We start from the raw sequence: 16,243 nt of genomic DNA, 5'->3' as shown, positions 1-16,243 counted from the left end.
CACATATTTAACATATTTCAGATTTAAATAACAGAGAACTGGTAACTAAGTTACTTCTTTGCTGATCATAGCTGAACAATTTTAGAATAACTAGGAAAAGTAGAAAACTCTTAAATAAAAACAGATTATTTTTTTTCCTCTAAATCAAAACATAGTTACATTCCTGCTACGGACAAAACCTGTACTCCGATGTGTTTTGTTCTATAACACATAAAAGCACAAAAGTCTCCCTTAGCTCCACCTGTCATTGCAGTCTACAATGCCTATTAAAATAGCTCACTCCTCAACACTTCTGACTTATCAGAAAAAAAATTAACAAACATACTGTAGTTTTAACTAAGCCTAGCAGCACCTAGAAAAGTTGGACCAGTTGAAGCTATTGGGTAACATTTTCAAATGTTATTAAAAACTAGACCTAGGCACAGATCCTTGGACTCCACCTAGGATGTAGCCCCCCCCCCCCCCCCCCCGAAAACCTCAGATCTGCTGCTCACTCCTTGTACTGCTATGTAGGTGCCTAATGCCCTTATACAATGAAATTTTGTTTGATAGTGCAGTCAGTCCCAGTGGGCATGCAAACCCTGTAGAGCTTGACAGCAGTTCGTGGTTGCCAGTGCCCTGGGTCTGCCCATGCAAGAGATCTCAGAGTAATTTACATCAGTCCCACCCCTCCACCCTGAAATGGGACATGTGCGCAGGAGATGCATAGCAGACACCAGTCAGACACGAGGTATATCTATCTGCCTTTAGTTTCAGCAGCCCACAGGATAAAACTCCAGGAAGTGAGAGACTGCATTTCAGATCCCCTTCTCATCTGAGATAGGACCTTGAAACCAAGCATCCTAGGTCACAAGGTAGTAATCACCATCTCTAGACTTACTGTGGAGTCAGGGCTTTTAAGTGTTACCTGTCAAAGTTGTTCTACTTTGGCTAAGTATTTATTAAAAAAGAAGATTGAGCTTGCATCATAGGTCAGTGACTCATTGTCTTGCATCTGTGGTATTTTATTTCTTTGGGGTTTTGTGGCTTTTTTCTGTTTTAATTCATTTTTATTGAAGAAATGGAAAGAAGAAGGGGGGAAAACATTCTTCATTACTCCCAGGGAGTAAAAAAGAAAGAAAGAAAGAAGTCATATCTTTTCTGCTTCTTACTGTTGCTGCCATTTTGATCCCCTTCGTTGTCCTCCATTTCGTCCTTTTAGCCTTTCCTAGCTCTACATGTCTTCTTCTAACTGGCTTCTGCTTTCAGCTCTTCATGTCATTGCAGGTTTGTCCCCTGTAGTGACCCTCTTCTGCTGGCAGATACCATAAGCCTCCTAAAGCTTACATCTTACATCTTCTCCTAAAGAGGAGATGCCAGCAATGAAAGGGGAAAAGAAATATCTCATACCTCTAGATAGGAAAACAAAGGTTCTCTTCCTAGACATGGAATAATCCAGCTTTCTAATACGGAAAGGTAACGTGAATTCAGATATAGGAATTAAAGTATAGGCAGCACTGCTGACAAATTTACTGGGAGAGGAGTTGCACCAGAAAAAGCTGCCTAGGTAAAATGCCTTACAAGATGCCTAGGTAAAATGGATTTCAAGGTATACTTCCCAGCCAAGAGAGCACCAAGCAATTTATTGCATCATACAGCATGTACTTAAATCAAGTGGTGCTGCTTGAGAGTATTCATACAAAGGAGGTGGGTGCTTTAGCACTTGTTGCTCCTCTCTAAGAAAAAAAACACACAAAAAAACAAACCTGCACAAACCATAGCTCAACAACAGGAACAGGCTTTACAACCATGGGAGGGAAGCCATTATAATTAGACGGAAGGCTTACAATTGCCATCAAAAACTTCTAATTACAACACATCTGTTAATGTGGATATGTGTTATAATTGTAACTGTGCTAGACAGAAGAAAGAAGAGGCAGAACTGGGATGGTGGAGAAGGAAATGCTGTTTGGCATCCTGAATGCCTCTGAATAGCTGAGAAAAAGTCCACTGAGACTGTAGGACTGGAAAATATACTACAAAGGTTATGATGCAAACATAAAAATCAATAGTGTATCCTGACCTTGACTAGTATATTCAGTAGTGGGTGGGTTTTTTTGGCCGCAACTGGGTGATGATAAAAATTGATTAAACAAAACAAAACACAGAGCAAAACCCTTACATGAGACTGGCAAGATGAAAAGACTGTGATGACTACATTTGGAGAAGAGATAAATAAGGCAAGCAAAAACACAGTAGCAGACTCATGACACCTAAAAGGTCAATTGGCCATTCCAGTTTCTCAGAATGAAAAATCAGTGGAGCTAAAGGAAAATAAGACTTGAACTGATTATTTTAAAAGGTGTATTTTTTTGCATATACTTAATAAATCTGCAGAACATGTTTTCACTAGATAGATAACTTTGAGACTGTGAAAATTATCAAATCGGAGGGAGGAAAAAGTGCCATATATGAAAATGTAGAAAATTATATTAAAAAGAAGGTGGTGTTGGGGGGGTTGTTTATTTTTGTCATGTTGACCATGTCATGCTCAACCAGTCACTGATCGTAATAACAGCAAAAACAAAATTAAAATTAAAATCTTACTTTTATAGTTACACATATAAGCATTTCTACAACAGCTCGATCAATCAGATTTCATCAGAGAAAAGCTTTTGAGACATCTAATAATTCTTCTCTGTGTCTGTCTTAGTTTTTACAACTGACCCATCATCACCAAGCTGTGGATGACTAGCAGTTTTATTCTTTTCCATGTGACTTTGCCACAGAAGGCAAAATCGTGGTGATATATTAAATGCAGTCAAATTCCTATTCATAAAGAGAGGCACCCTGCTTTCATCTGTAACGAAGTGCCTTGACAGTCTAATCTTGGCTTTTTGCTTTGTTTCATTATACATTAATTATATTGATTTGGTTTTTTAATCCAGTAACGCTGTGTGATCTCTGTGTTTGATGGCAGCGATTATTTATACAGTAGGTCAGGCAAATATTCGTGTGACATTCAATCTTATCTCCAGTGTGATTTTGATATAATAACAGGTTGGATTAACCCCTTCATGTCTCTATTTGCAAAATGTGCTCTCCTTCAAGGAGCCTTAAAACTGCTGACAAGTAGAGTTAGCAGCTTCACTTTTCTCTAAAATGCTTGCTGAGGTGTATTTGCCCAAGAGTAGGTGTCACACAGGGTGACCTGCCTGAACGAGGGTGTTGTGTCTCACAGTTACTTTGTCTTCATGCTGTTCTCCTACCTCTTCCCCCAAAAAGCAAGCCCTGCCCCCCTCACACCGAAAGGTTCAGAAGTCCCAAGCAGAGGCCAGCACCTCTAAGCATCTTCGTTCCTCTGGACAGCGTGAACTTGCCTATACCTCACTGTGGATCCCCTGCAAAGAGTTTGAAATAGTAAATACATGTAGAATAAGGCTGCAGTGAGCACCAAAAGCTTTCACACTTGATAACTATCAGACACTAATTCAATGGTGGTGATGTTACAATAGGTCAGGCAACCGTGAATCCCAGCAGCAGCTTACCTGGTTTCAGTTATCCATGCAAGCCTCAAGCTCTCTAGAACTGACTCAAGTCCCAGACTCCTGTCTCTTGTCCTCTGGGGAAATACTAGAGGCTCTGAAACCTGAAAAAAAGTACTCTTGGTATTACTAGTGACAGTATTATAATAATTGATAGCAATGATATTTCTGAAATCAGAAATGCCCAGGACAAAAGGCAGGGACAGATTTCTTGACAAAACCAGCTGGGAAAACTGTTTTATTTTTGTAAGAACCAATGCAGAAGTGAATAACCTAAATGTGGAAAACAATTGTAAATGATCCAGAGAAATGTGCCCTCCTGTTTTAACAGCATATCATTTAGCTGTCAGTAACAGCCCTCTTGCTCTCTTGGTGAAATTTCAGGCTGCTGTCTTCTGCTCTGCCTGCAGCCCAGCCCCTGTTCCTGTAGTAGGCACAGTTCAGGCATGTTTGTCCCCCCAGTTTTGGCTTCCCACTTCACAGGATGGATAACCAGTGGACCTCTCAATGCACCTCTTGACTTACTGTGGTCTGGGTCTTATGACTTATTCCTATTTTTATTAGCATTTTTAAAAGGATAAAAAGATGAAAGAACAGCATTTTAGATTCTAGTACTTACAGCCAAAGATACTAATGGAGGAGAAAAGCCTCCATGAAGCCTCAGAAGAAAAGAGCAGGAATTTGAAACATCAGGGGCTCCTGCATTTTTGGGTTAGCAGTAAGCTCCTTTAAAAATCCAGCCTCTCTACTGTGAAAGAGAATATCCACTGTTGCATTTGATGATGTATAAACTAATATAAATGAATTCTTGTTGGCTGTTGTCCCAGAGACACTTTTCCCCTAAGTTGTGTAACTGGTTATGACTATGATGCCCCTGGTCTGGGGCTGGATCTCACTTTTTCTCCATCATTACTGTCTACTTTTCTCCCTACTGCATGTGGAAAGGCTTGTTAACTGGAAATTAGTTTGGGGAGGAAAGGGGAGTTTCATGTGCATCCTGGCATTTAACTCATGTGACAGACTAGACATTAAAGTAAGCAGTAGCTTTCTGTTATTGTCTCAAACTGTCCATTACATGAGATGCCATAATATGTATTTGAAATCCCTATTATATTTAAATTGCTTTTAGAGTAAATCTTTGGGGAATTTACCTTTTCCTTTATCAGCATAAGATAGCAACTACTTAAGAAATTAAACCTAAAGGTGGTGAAGGCTGGAGACTCATGTCATCAGTGCCTACAGCCCTCAGGGACTGCAGTAAAGGGCACATTACTTGGTTGGTGGTGCTCTTTTCTGTTACTGGGCCCGGGGAGACACAGTGGCTGAAGAATACAAAGAGATTTAAACAGCTGATGCTGGTTTAGGTGCCTGGAGCCAGTGCTAAAGGGTTCACTTACACTTTTCAAAGTCGCTGCTAAGCTATAGCTCACTCTGGTAGGCACCGAAAAGCATTCATTTCCGTGGCTGGTCCCAGGGAATACCCCTACCTGGGATTAGTAATGCTGACTACAGCAGAATGGGTGAAGCAGAAGCTTTTTAATGTCAAATCCCCACACAGGAACTCATGCTCTGCAGCATGCTTTCAGCTTTACCTCTTGTCAAAGTGTTTCTGGATTATTTCTCCAGCTAGTCAAACTCACACTTGTGCCATTACTGCACGGAGCAGCTGGCCCATGGTAGGATCACTAAAGGAGGACTTTAACCTGTCTTGCTGGAAGAGCTCAATAGTTCTTAGAAAATAATTATCTGTCTGGTCTATGCATACACAACATTGTGAACAAGGTGTTTTACTCAGTTCCCAAACACTTTGGGTGCCACCAAGGAAATAAACTACTTTTTCCTCTCTTTTTTTGAACCTGATAACCCATGATTTGATGCGGAAAGTCCACAGGCTTCCCTAGCTAGACTTGCCATGAGACAGCCTCTCACTTTTCTTCTCTTACTAGAGTTTCTGCAGTTTTAGTTTTAGGTATTTCTAAAATATTTTCCACATTCTAGCAAAATTAATTGCTGGGAAAAAAAATTAGCAAAAATCAGTCTGTAAAAGTAATACCAAATGGCATATATGTCGTTGCCATAAAGTGACAACAAACAATCAATAAATGCTTGAATCAAATTATTCATCAATAACCTAAGCACTGTCAATTACTTGGATAAAAAATTCCTAGTAATCCATAGAGCTGAAATAAAGCATTTTTGATAGGGGATAAATGACAGAGAAGGGACTAGGTTTTTTATATTTCTATCATAGCTGTTTCTCTTCATATGCTTGATGCCATATATGTGTGTGTGTGTGCATGCGTGTGTATCACACTAGTTTTGGATCTTAAACTTACAATTCAGAATTAGTTTCTTACCTGAAGAAAAATAATGAGGATATTCCACTGTTTTGGGGTTTTTTAAACATATCCAGAGAAGCAGTCCCAGTAAGAAATTATTCGGCAAGTCACTTGAATTTTTGGTGATCAGAGGATAAAGATCACTTGTACACAAACTTATATAAAACTTTATGTTCTATGAGTCACTCCATGTGGCTTTAAAAAAAAAAATTTAAATCCCAAACTTTATTTAACATGCAAAATGAGGTCATTGGCTAAGAATTATTGAGAAACCAATGGGAAAAGTCTTACAGAAAAGTAACCCTTGCCTAGGATTCATGTCGTGTCTTTTGACAAGTGGTTCAAATTAGGGAACAACAGTTGGAACACCTAAAAATTACCATCAAAAGTCTTCAGTAAACACAACTTTACATCATGGATGTTTTTAACCTCCTGACTCTTATCTGTTTGTGTTCTTTAAAGCAATGTCAGGGTCAGAGATGGAGATTGGTAGATGAGTTGTAGTATTACATCAAACAGAGCCTACATAAACATATACACTACTTTCACTTCATTGATGTCCCAGGGCCTATACAAAAATACTGCCTTGTTGATTGATACTGCGCTAAGTTATCATAACCTGTTCTAATGTATGTTCATTACATTTATATAAGTGACATATGAAGGGACTGATTTTTAAGGGTCTACCTTTTGTGCAGAAGAACATCTGCTCACAAAGTCTGCTTCAGCAGAGTTTTAGGTTTCGTCAGTTTGATTTTACAAAAGACAGCAAGGGAAAACAGGCTGGACCATCATTTAGAATTGACCTGCAATCATAAAGTAAACAAAACAAAACCACCTTCAAAATGTTTTATAATCTATGGGGTTTTTTTGTTTATCTTTTGTTTATCTTACTGGGTAAACTGAAAAATTCTGGCTTCTGAAAGGCTGCCAGTTGTTAGGAATTGCCTGGACAGTTCAGATACTGCCAGCTGCCCCACAGCAAGGAAAAATAAGCCAAAGATGTGAAAACATGATGGTGCTTTAGAAGAATGAGATTCTTCTGAAACTAATGGAAGTTTTGTGATGTAGGCCTGTATGTCAGACAAGGACTCTGTTCTGCATTAAGTATCTCTCTTTATTTAGTTACTTAAAAGTGATGGTGATGACTTTAAAAATCCTTTTAAAAAACATTTCATGTGTATCATTAAAAGCTATTTCCTCTCAGTTCATGTCCTTTTTGTTTAAAGACAGAAAACCTGCAAGCAGGACAGTGGCAGTCACTGTGGAGTACAGTCATTTTAGGGGCAAGTAGCTTACGTTAAGCAGTCAGTAGTAGAATGATCCTCAATTCTGTTCATACAAAGCTATCTAACACAGCAGAGAGACATACACAGATAAGTGAATGAATACATGCATACACATACACAAATGCATATGAGCTCTTTGGGTCTTTGTCATTTTGCAACTGGGTCTACTTTTCATTTGTATTTTTTTTTTATGTTTCTTCATGAAAGGGACTTTGTTTTGCATTGTTTTCTTTTTCTCTTTGAGGGAGAAAAGAAGACATATTTCTGTATATTCTTCACTTCATATTGAATGGTAAGACAATGGTGATTTTCCAAGATACACAAGAAAAAATTAGAAATGAAAGGGGGAAAAGAGCATTAGAGCTTGAAAAGTCTAATTGCGATGTAAAAATTGTCATGCCCTAGGTTTTCAGCCAAAATTTGCTCCTAGTCCTAGTCAGACATGACTAGGAGCCAAAATTTGCTCCTAGTCCACAGAATTATTTTAAAATCTGTAAAATTAGTTTTATTTAAAATGTCTAAAAATGCTACTGAGTTTTAAGGGCTGCCATCTTTTGTGTATCCAGATAGAGATCCCTAAAACAACCTCAATTAAAAAAAAAAAAATTAGATGAAGTAGTTAAGTGAAAATGTCTCAAGCTGTAAAAGTCTGTAACTAATAAGAGTACTTTTATGAACTGAATTATGAATATGCGGGTTTAAAAATGCACCACATTATAAATAAAACCTTTGGCATCAATACCAGAAAAAGAAGACTGAATAATAGAATGTTAAACAATGCTCTGCAGTTCTGCTTCAACTTTCTTTCATACAAATGATGTATTTACAAAAGAGGAGAACTAAATGCAAAAGAACCAACCAAACAAAAATCATACTACATTAGATGACTTGACAGTGGAATTTGCTATTTCAAGCTCAGTACATACTGCAAATACCAGGATAAAATAATCTGTTCAGCACAGTGAAGTTTGAATACTTTTGCTCTTATTGTAGTTACAACCATTGCATGCGAAGGAGAAAAAGAAATATTCCCCCCCCCCCCCCGCCCCCCCCCCGGTGATATATGAGGAGATGGAGAGGGTAATAGGACAGACAGAAAAGCAGATATCTCATTTATTTCTGGACTGTTTGACAAACACTTGTTTCCCCCAAGTGCATGTTTTGAGGACTGAGACTCCTCTCATCCCAGCAGCAGTAGCAAAACTGAGCCCAGACGCGGGAGATCCCTCCAGCTTCGGCTGCACAGCAGCCCCTCCCGCAGGTTAACGCAAGGACTCCTACGTGCATGTGTGCAATGGTTACAGGATCCTGATGGCTTTATTACCCTTGGGGCCTCCTCTTTGGTATGTCAGTGTCCTCCTAACCTGCAGTCACATGACGAAAATTAAACAAGGGTTTGTTGCAGTGGAAATACGAAGTCAGTCGCTCCAGTTTCAATGGGATTTCCCTCCTCCCCTCCCCTCTTTTTTTTAAACATTTACATTTTTATCAAATGTCAAGAACAGGAGACAGGAGACATTTGTGACAGGCAAAAGGGGAGGGGATACCCCCCACTCATCCACTCCCCTCTGCCCGTTTCCCCTCCACCCCAGCCACATTTTTCCTTGTTAACTGTGCTAGGGCAGAGAGGTGGGGGTGAGGGAATAAAAGCATTCCTGCATGTCTGGAGGAAAGAAAAAAGATAAAGGGGGAAAGTGAAAGGGGAGGGGAAGAGTGGTCAGGGACTTGAACCGCCAGTGAAATGATGCTTCTCCAGCCCTCCTGTTCAGATAATAGTTAACTCGGGGTTAAAGTTTAATAGCCAGGCAAAGCACTGTATAAATGGCCCGGGCGAGCTGAATGTATGTAAACTGCCTCCTGCTCCTCAGCCTGCCGAGCTACCCTCTCTGTGGTCCCTCCCCATCAGCGACATGAGTACCCTGCGGTCTCTGCTGCGCCGCTGCTGGCTGCCGTCCCTGCTGCTACCGGCGCTCCTGGGCCCCCGCCTCGCCGCCGGGGCGGCCCTGCAGCCCATGCACTGCGCCCCGTGCACCCAGGAGAAGCTCGCCCTCTGCCCGCCCGTCGCGCCAGGCTGCCCGGAGGTGGCCCGGCAGCCCGGCTGCGGCTGCTGCCAGATCTGCGCCCTCGGGCCGGGCCAGCCGTGCGGGGTCTACACGGCCCGCTGCCGCCAGGGGCTCCGCTGCCACGTCCCCGCGGGAGAGCCCCGGCCCCTCTCCGCCCTCATCCAGGGGCAAGGGACGTGCCTGCCCGCCAGCGAGGCCGGAGGGATGCGCACGGCGGAGCCGGCAGGTACCGCGCGATCGTGTCCCGGCTCCGCGCCGCTGGGATGGGGAGCTGCGCGCCGGGCGCTGAGGCAAGAGCCCCTCGTCGAGGGGAACGAGGGCTCGGCAGGCGGGATGCGCCCGGGGCCAGTGAAGGCGCTGCGGACGCTGGGCGTCAGGAGCTTGGAAAAACGAGCAAAGTTAGGCAGGCGTCTGAAAAAGGGGGAAGGCGGACTGCGTTTTCCAGGGAAACGTGCTCTGACCTGTGCGAGGTGAGACGCATCCTGGTGCGGCGCCAAGATAGATGATACGTTCGCAGCAGGCTGTTACGCCACAGGCAGCAAGCAGGAGAACCCTGAGGCGTAGTAATAGGACGATGCAGAATAATTAGAATAAGGCTTCTGGGAAGCTATAGACAGGTTTTTTTAGTAGCAAACAGTAACTAGAGTAGGACAAATGTTTTCTAGACTTTTGTTTATGTCCATCTCCGAAAGTCAAGATAGAGAATGAAAAGACCTAAACAGGCTTTGTGCCTGGCTTCATTTCAAGAATGAAACATACCTGAAGTAGTGCGGTGCTAGCCAAACTATATTGGAGCAAGAAGACCTATCAAGCATCTTATGCTATATGATTATCAGGAACTTCTTTATTATTAGTGTTATTTCATTATTTTACAATTTATTATTATTTTCACCATCATTACTGCTATGTTCATTCAGTGGTGATTAAGGTAATTCATTAGCATTACAAAAATAATCGTTGACTCAAAATAACAATGGCCATTGGTGGCAGTAAGCGGAGTTTCTCTTGTACTTGAGGGGGCGGGGAGGGGAGACAACAGTGACTAAACTGAGTGTTTAAGCCTCCTGCAGTTAAAAAGGTCTAGTATTTGATTTGATTTTATTCTTTCCTTGTCTTTCTTTCTTTCTTTCTTCCTTTCTTTTTCTTTCTTCTTTCTTTCTTTCCCTCCTCAATTTTCCACCTCCATTTTTTCTTAAACATTGTCAAAGGGAAAAAAAAAAAGTGTTTTTTAGTCCATTGGATGATTGTTTACAGCCTTGATCCAACAAGTTATTTAGACACGTCAAACTTTTATCCCATTATAAGTCCCTGCAGTTGCAAAGAGCTTCTGTTGTTTCCAGTGGGAGCATTCACATGCGTTGAGTTAGGCAGTGGCTTGCAGGCCATGATCAGGCAGATTGAAACAGTATCTGCCATTCCCTGGCTATTTGATCCACTGCAGGCCAGCATGACGTACTGCTGGCTCCTGTGAATTGCTATCCCTTCTTATATGTGAGGCAAGCCACGGAACAAAGTACAGGATGCCATGGGCTCAGGTCTGGACCAGCTCCTGTCCTGAATAAAAACTGAAACACATAATGCTGGCAAAAATCTAAATTCATAACAAGTTTAATTCCAGTCGTCATTCAGCAAAGTCTTTACAACCCACTGTGGTCAAAAAAGTTTCTTAATTTATAACAGACTGGCTGCAGCTTCATCTTTGGGTTTAGAGTGATTTGGAAGGATCATAAAATAATCAACTTGTTAGAGAACAGCTGATGCGTCCTCATATGAATTTATGACAAAAGTTTAAGTTGCTGTGCTGTACATGTAATTTACTAGTCCTGCAAGAGCTACTGTAATGGATCTGTCTTAGATATTAATTTTTTTTGTTGTTGTTGATTCTTCTTCTTTTTCTTTACCTTTTTAACTTGGAGAAATAAACGCAAAAGTTCACTGAAGATGTTCACCTTAATATCAATCCTTTCCAGACTCTATTGAACCTGAGGATATGCCTTTGGAAAGCACTGAAATGACACAGGATCAGCTGCTGAACTACCAGTTGATGTTTCCCATAGGCCAGGACAAATCCATCCCCTGGAATGCCATCACTGCATATGAAAACATGAAAGCAAAGAGAATAGCTGAACTCAAGAAATGGAAAGAGCAGGTGGGTTTTCTTTGCAAACCTTTCAGAGACCATTTCAGTAGATGCTATTGATTCAGAATACAAAATGAAAATATGCATGAAATTCTGGCAGCAACACTGGGATGTCAGTATTTTGAGTAGCCAGCAAACAGACTTTTGGAATGCCTTCATCAGGTGCTTGAGGAACAGGCAAAATGGCAGGAGCGATAAAAACAGGTGTGCATCACATATGTCCTATACAGACGCCATGCAGAGGCTGAATCTTTCTCTGCATTTAATATCAGATTATAACATGGGCCCTTAATTTCCAGGAGCCCATATTAAAATCTTAGATTCCTTTTGTGTTTTAGTTAAAAAATAAAAGGCATTTGTCTCTGGTCTAATGCTCAGTGAAATAAAAGGGAGTCCTTGTGTACAGTTATTGATGAAACACCAATGCAAACCAAAACGTGATCACACGTTCTGATCACAAGGAAACGCTATTACGTAGATGCATATTAAAAGACAGAAAGCTCAGCAATTAAAGTATGCTTTTACCTTCGACGCTGCAAAATCGCAGTGGGTAATGGGGGTGTGGGGCCTTTGCAAGCAGATCCGTGTTCCACTTGAGGGCACCAGAGAACCACAGTTAGACCAGTCCCAGGCAGCCAGCACACCCGCAGCACGGAGCTGAATTAGAACTGAACACCACAGAAGCCCAGTTTGGTAATAGTCACAGACAAAATGAAAAAAAAAAAAAGGCAAAAACCTACTAACCACCACCTCACCCTAGGAAGCCTCATTCCACATCCAGAACAGGACTTAATAATTGATTTAGTTTGAACTATTATACATAAGTACTGTTAGCTCCAGTTCTGATTTTTAGGCTTCTGCTTTTCTCACTCAGAGCCACAGATAAGCCCACTGACTTGAATAAGACCACTTATGTGAGGGGCTGACATGGGGAGATTTTCCAAAAGCAGAGGGTATGATTATTTTCACTCTAAAGTAAAAATATTTGTTCAGTCACTTCTCCTCCCCTTTCACTCATTTAAACACATTAGGTACTATTAATACACAGCAATTGTGACTTTGAAAAAGGGAGTGAGCAAATTGTGAAAAGTTAATATGGCAAACAGTTCTTCATGCCCAGTTCCAGGCACTTTGTGTGTGGGTCTCAGAGCTACAGGGTGCTCTCTATTCTGCTTTGGCGACAGCTCTGTGCTGTACAAAAGATAACAAACATTCAGATGTTTGTTCTTGCACCGTCTATATATGTCTTGCACCTATTCTCCATACATCAACAGAGCACAGGGCCATGGCAACCCAGAAAACGTGGCTAGTCTCACGTACACCAGCCTCCTAACGTGCACCTCCCCATAATAGGAGAGATTGTACCCTCTGAGCAGTAATGTGTTTACTTAGTACAGGTTAAATTTCCTTGTGTGGCAATTTAAGGACTTAAATCCTCATGTTTCTGAGGACAGAAAATACCTCAAAGAATAAAAACAAAGGCCTAAATGCACCACCAGAGTTTTCTGGCTGTGCTCCTACTGAAACAAGTAAAAACTACATGCAAAGCAGCCCGGTGCGGTGCAGATTTTATTACTAATAAGCATTTTCAGCTTTTTGCTAGCTTTAGACTGATCACTTTTTGTTTAGCTGGTTTATTTGTGATTTTGTCATGGTTTAACCCCGGCTGGCAACTAAGCACCACAAAGCTGCTCGCTCACTCCTGCCCAGTGGGAGTGCGGAGAGAATCAGAAGAGTAAAAGTGAGAAAACTTGTGGGTTGAGATAAAGACAGTTTAATAGGTAAAGCAAAAACTGTGCACACAAGCAAAGCACAAGAAGGAATTAATTCACTGCTTCCCATCGGCAGGCAGGTGTTCAGCCATCTCCAGGAAAGCAGGGCTCCATCACACGTAACGGTTACTTGGGAAGACAAACACCTTCACTCCGAACATCCCTCTCTTCCTTCTTCTTCCCCCAGCTTTTTATTGCTGAGTATGACGTCATATGGAATGGAATATCCCTTTGGTCAGTTGGGGTCAGCTGTCCCAGCTCTGTCCCCTCCCAACTTCTTGTGCACCCCCAGCCTACTCGCTGGTGGGGTGGGGTGAGAAGCAGAAAAGGCCTTGACTCTGTGTAAGCACTGCTCAGCAATAACGAAAACATCCCTGTGTTATCATCAACACTGTTTCCAGCACAAATCCAAACCATAGCCCCATACTAGCTACTATGAAGAAAATTAACTCTATCCCAGCCAAAACCAGCACAATGACTAATAAGTATTTTTCAGCTTTTTGCTAGCTTTATGCTGATCACTTTTTGTTTAGCTGGTTTCTTTGTGATTTTTGTATTGACAACCTTTCCATGGTATTCCTGCAGGGACCTTGTCAGAAGGAGCTCTACAGAGCCCTGTATAAATTGGCAAAGGCGCAGCAGAGAAGCGGAGGGGTGATTTACAAATTCTACTTGCCAAACTGCAACAAGAATGGATTTTACCACAGCAAACAGGTACGTGCCTTTTTCCCTCTCTGCTCACAGCAGCGCTGCGACTAGCCTGACGCAGCCAACCCTTTGATAGCCCTCTGCTCCCAAACTCACAAGTTTTGCAGCTGCTGGAAAAGCAGGTTGTGAAAACAGGGATACTTAGTAGTGGGAGCAGATGGTTTGTCCTTCTTCTCTTAAAAGTGAGCCACATGCTGTGGGCTGACAGCAATGGAAGCAGGAGTCTTTTCCATTCACAGAACAGGTGCATGCATGGCTTTCTCCAGTCTCCAACCCTGTCTGCTCCCAGGCCAAATCAAGCTCTATGTACCTGATTTGTTGGCATATTCCCAGTTGACATTAATTCATAATATCCACCCTACTGCCTGCAAAGCCCATTGAATATATAATAATCACTATGGAGAAAGGAGGCTCTCAGCTCCCAGGCAGTGAAAAACTCACACAGGCAGTGAAAAAACTCTCTGGAGCAAAATTAGCCTTCTGAAGGTAGAACAAAAATATTAATTTGTGCTGCCTATGGATTATGTTATATGGTCATTTCCATTATAGCCTCAAAAAAAGCCACTGCAAGTTACACTGAGAGTAATCTGCAAACCTAACTAAAGGTCCAAACCTCAAGCCACACCCTTGTAACCACAGGTCATGCACACAAATTTAGTAGGTCTGCATAAATCTGTGTCACCGAGACTCCTTGTTTTTTGGGCATGGCACCACTGTGTGACTCACAAACATTGTGACCTGGGATCTAATCAAGCACAAAGAGAAATCTGTTTAATCCCCTCCCCAGGAAAAAACCCACCCTATTTGCCTCCTTGCATGAAGAGCCAGACCATCCAGCCATTGCTCTCAACCTACCAGCTCTTATATTCTGCCTTCCTTTGGTTTCTCACACTGGAAGATATTGCTGTTTTATACTGCTGTTTACCAAGGAGTGGGCAAATCCTTTTTAATCTGAAGTTGCTGTTGTGGCAGCTGAGCTTGGGTCACGGCTGCCTAACCAAGTGTGGTGGTCAGAGGCTCGGTCAGAGGCTCTGTCAGAGCAGGGACTCCTGAATTCAAAAGAAGTCTGTGCACGGCAGGTCCCCACCTTCTGATTCAGTTCTGTCCAACACCTCTACTTGCAGTATGTCACAGGTAATCTTCTGCTTACAGTTACTTATTGTGCATTTTGTTTTGCTAATAATATTCTAGTGCGAAACTTCACTAGATGGAGAGTCTGCTGGATGCTGGTGTGTCTATCCAAAAAATGGAAGAAGAATTCCTGGATCTCCAGAAATGAAAGGAGACCCTGAATGCCAACAGAATCTCAACTCACAAGACTAAAACTAAACACATTAATTCACACCAAGTTTTCTGTGGGGCCTAATCTAGTCAGGAGACATGTCAGGAGCTGCTTCAGTAAGGTAGTTTTGTGCACCTGATTTTCAGCATATGAGTAACCCCATAAAGTAGGTTTTTTACTGCACTGGGATTACTCAGATGCTCAAGTGACAGATATGAGCAACTGCAAGATCAAGTCCTACAATCTTGTATATTTTGTTTGTATAATATTATAGATACCCTCATATGTAAAGCTGTTGGATTATTTATTTCACAGTACGTGTATTTTTGTCTCTGTTGTTACTAATTTATATCCTCAAACACTTCATAACTTTATATGTAAATACTTAATATTATTGCTCTTAAATGTATGCATCTTACGTTGGAGGAATGTTGCTACTTAAAACTTCAAATGTCATAACTTTATTGGGAAAAATGGCTTGTAAACTTGCATTTTTGTACCATGTATTTATAGACATAAAACTGAATTTAAAAAAATAGCTTTCAGTAGAGAACACGCTTAGAAACTTATTTAAAACCTGTCTTGTTTATGTATCATGTTGCTTTTCCACCTCTGTTTCAATGTCAAGCTGTTTCTTAAAAAAGAAAGTCTAAACCTTGATTATATACTGAAGCTCCTGATGGGACAGCATTTGTTTCTATTTTCCAAACACATGCACCGGATAAATGGCAAAACACAACAGGATATTCTGAGCCACCTTTGACAGGTGTAAGTTGTTCACATGTTGACATTGTCATGTTATTTAAGATGAGTGATTAAATAATGTCTTCTACACTGTCCCAGTCTCTTGCTTTCTGTATGTTCCCATTCAGCAGTCTGACCTCAGCAGGACAGCGCAGCGGCGGGTGGGAGTGTAGAGGAAAACACACCTCTTGCAAATCTGCCTCCTGAACTCCCTGCTCCATTTTCCTGCAATGAGTTTTCTTCCTTTGCTCTCCCCGCCCCATTCCCCTTTTCCTGTTCCCTCCAATCCTGGCTGTGCTCTGCAACCCTTTGCCTTGGGCAAAGCAGCAGCCTCCAAGGGAAGTTATTAAAAGGTTTTCTGGGTAGGAAAGCTGGATGCCTT

General features: G+C 41.6%; 1 protein-coding gene across 1 annotated transcript; it reads left to right on the top strand.

Moving 5' to 3' along the window:
* The first annotated feature begins 8,953 nt into the window (after window positions 1-8,953).
* On the top strand, window positions 8,954-15,943 carry IGFBP1 (insulin like growth factor binding protein 1). Its single transcript, XM_072851394.1, has 4 exons — window positions 8,954-9,441; window positions 11,186-11,364; window positions 13,713-13,841; window positions 15,027-15,943. Exons 1-4 carry the CDS (start codon window positions 9,063-9,065, stop codon window positions 15,156-15,158), a joined length of 819 nt encoding a protein of 272 aa, XP_072707495.1. The 5' UTR covers window positions 8,954-9,062; the 3' UTR covers window positions 15,159-15,943.
* The last annotated feature ends 300 nt before the right edge of the window (window positions 15,944-16,243 follow it).

The sequence above is a fragment of the Ciconia boyciana genome, chromosome 2 (genome assembly GCF_034638445.1).
Source record: "Ciconia boyciana chromosome 2, ASM3463844v1, whole genome shotgun sequence".
Classification (NCBI taxonomy): domain Eukaryota; kingdom Metazoa; phylum Chordata; class Aves; order Ciconiiformes; family Ciconiidae; genus Ciconia; species Ciconia boyciana.
This window is presented reverse-complemented; position numbering and strand designations above follow the sequence as displayed.

What these genes read in the sequence shown, in the direction of transcription:
- IGFBP1 (XM_072851394.1), top strand. Translation starts at nt 9,063, where the DNA reads ATGAGTACCCTGCGGTCTCTGCTGCGCCGCTGCTGGCTGCCGTCCCTG. An exon ending in TCAAGAAATGGAAAGAGCAG is followed by an intron (nt 11,365 to 13,712) that starts GTGGGTTTTCTT and finishes GTATTCCTGCAG; the next exon opens with GGACCTTGTCAGAAGGAGCT. An exon ending in GATTTTACCACAGCAAACAG is followed by an intron (nt 13,842 to 15,026) that starts GTACGTGCCTTT and finishes ATAATATTCTAG; the next exon opens with TGCGAAACTTCACTAGATGG.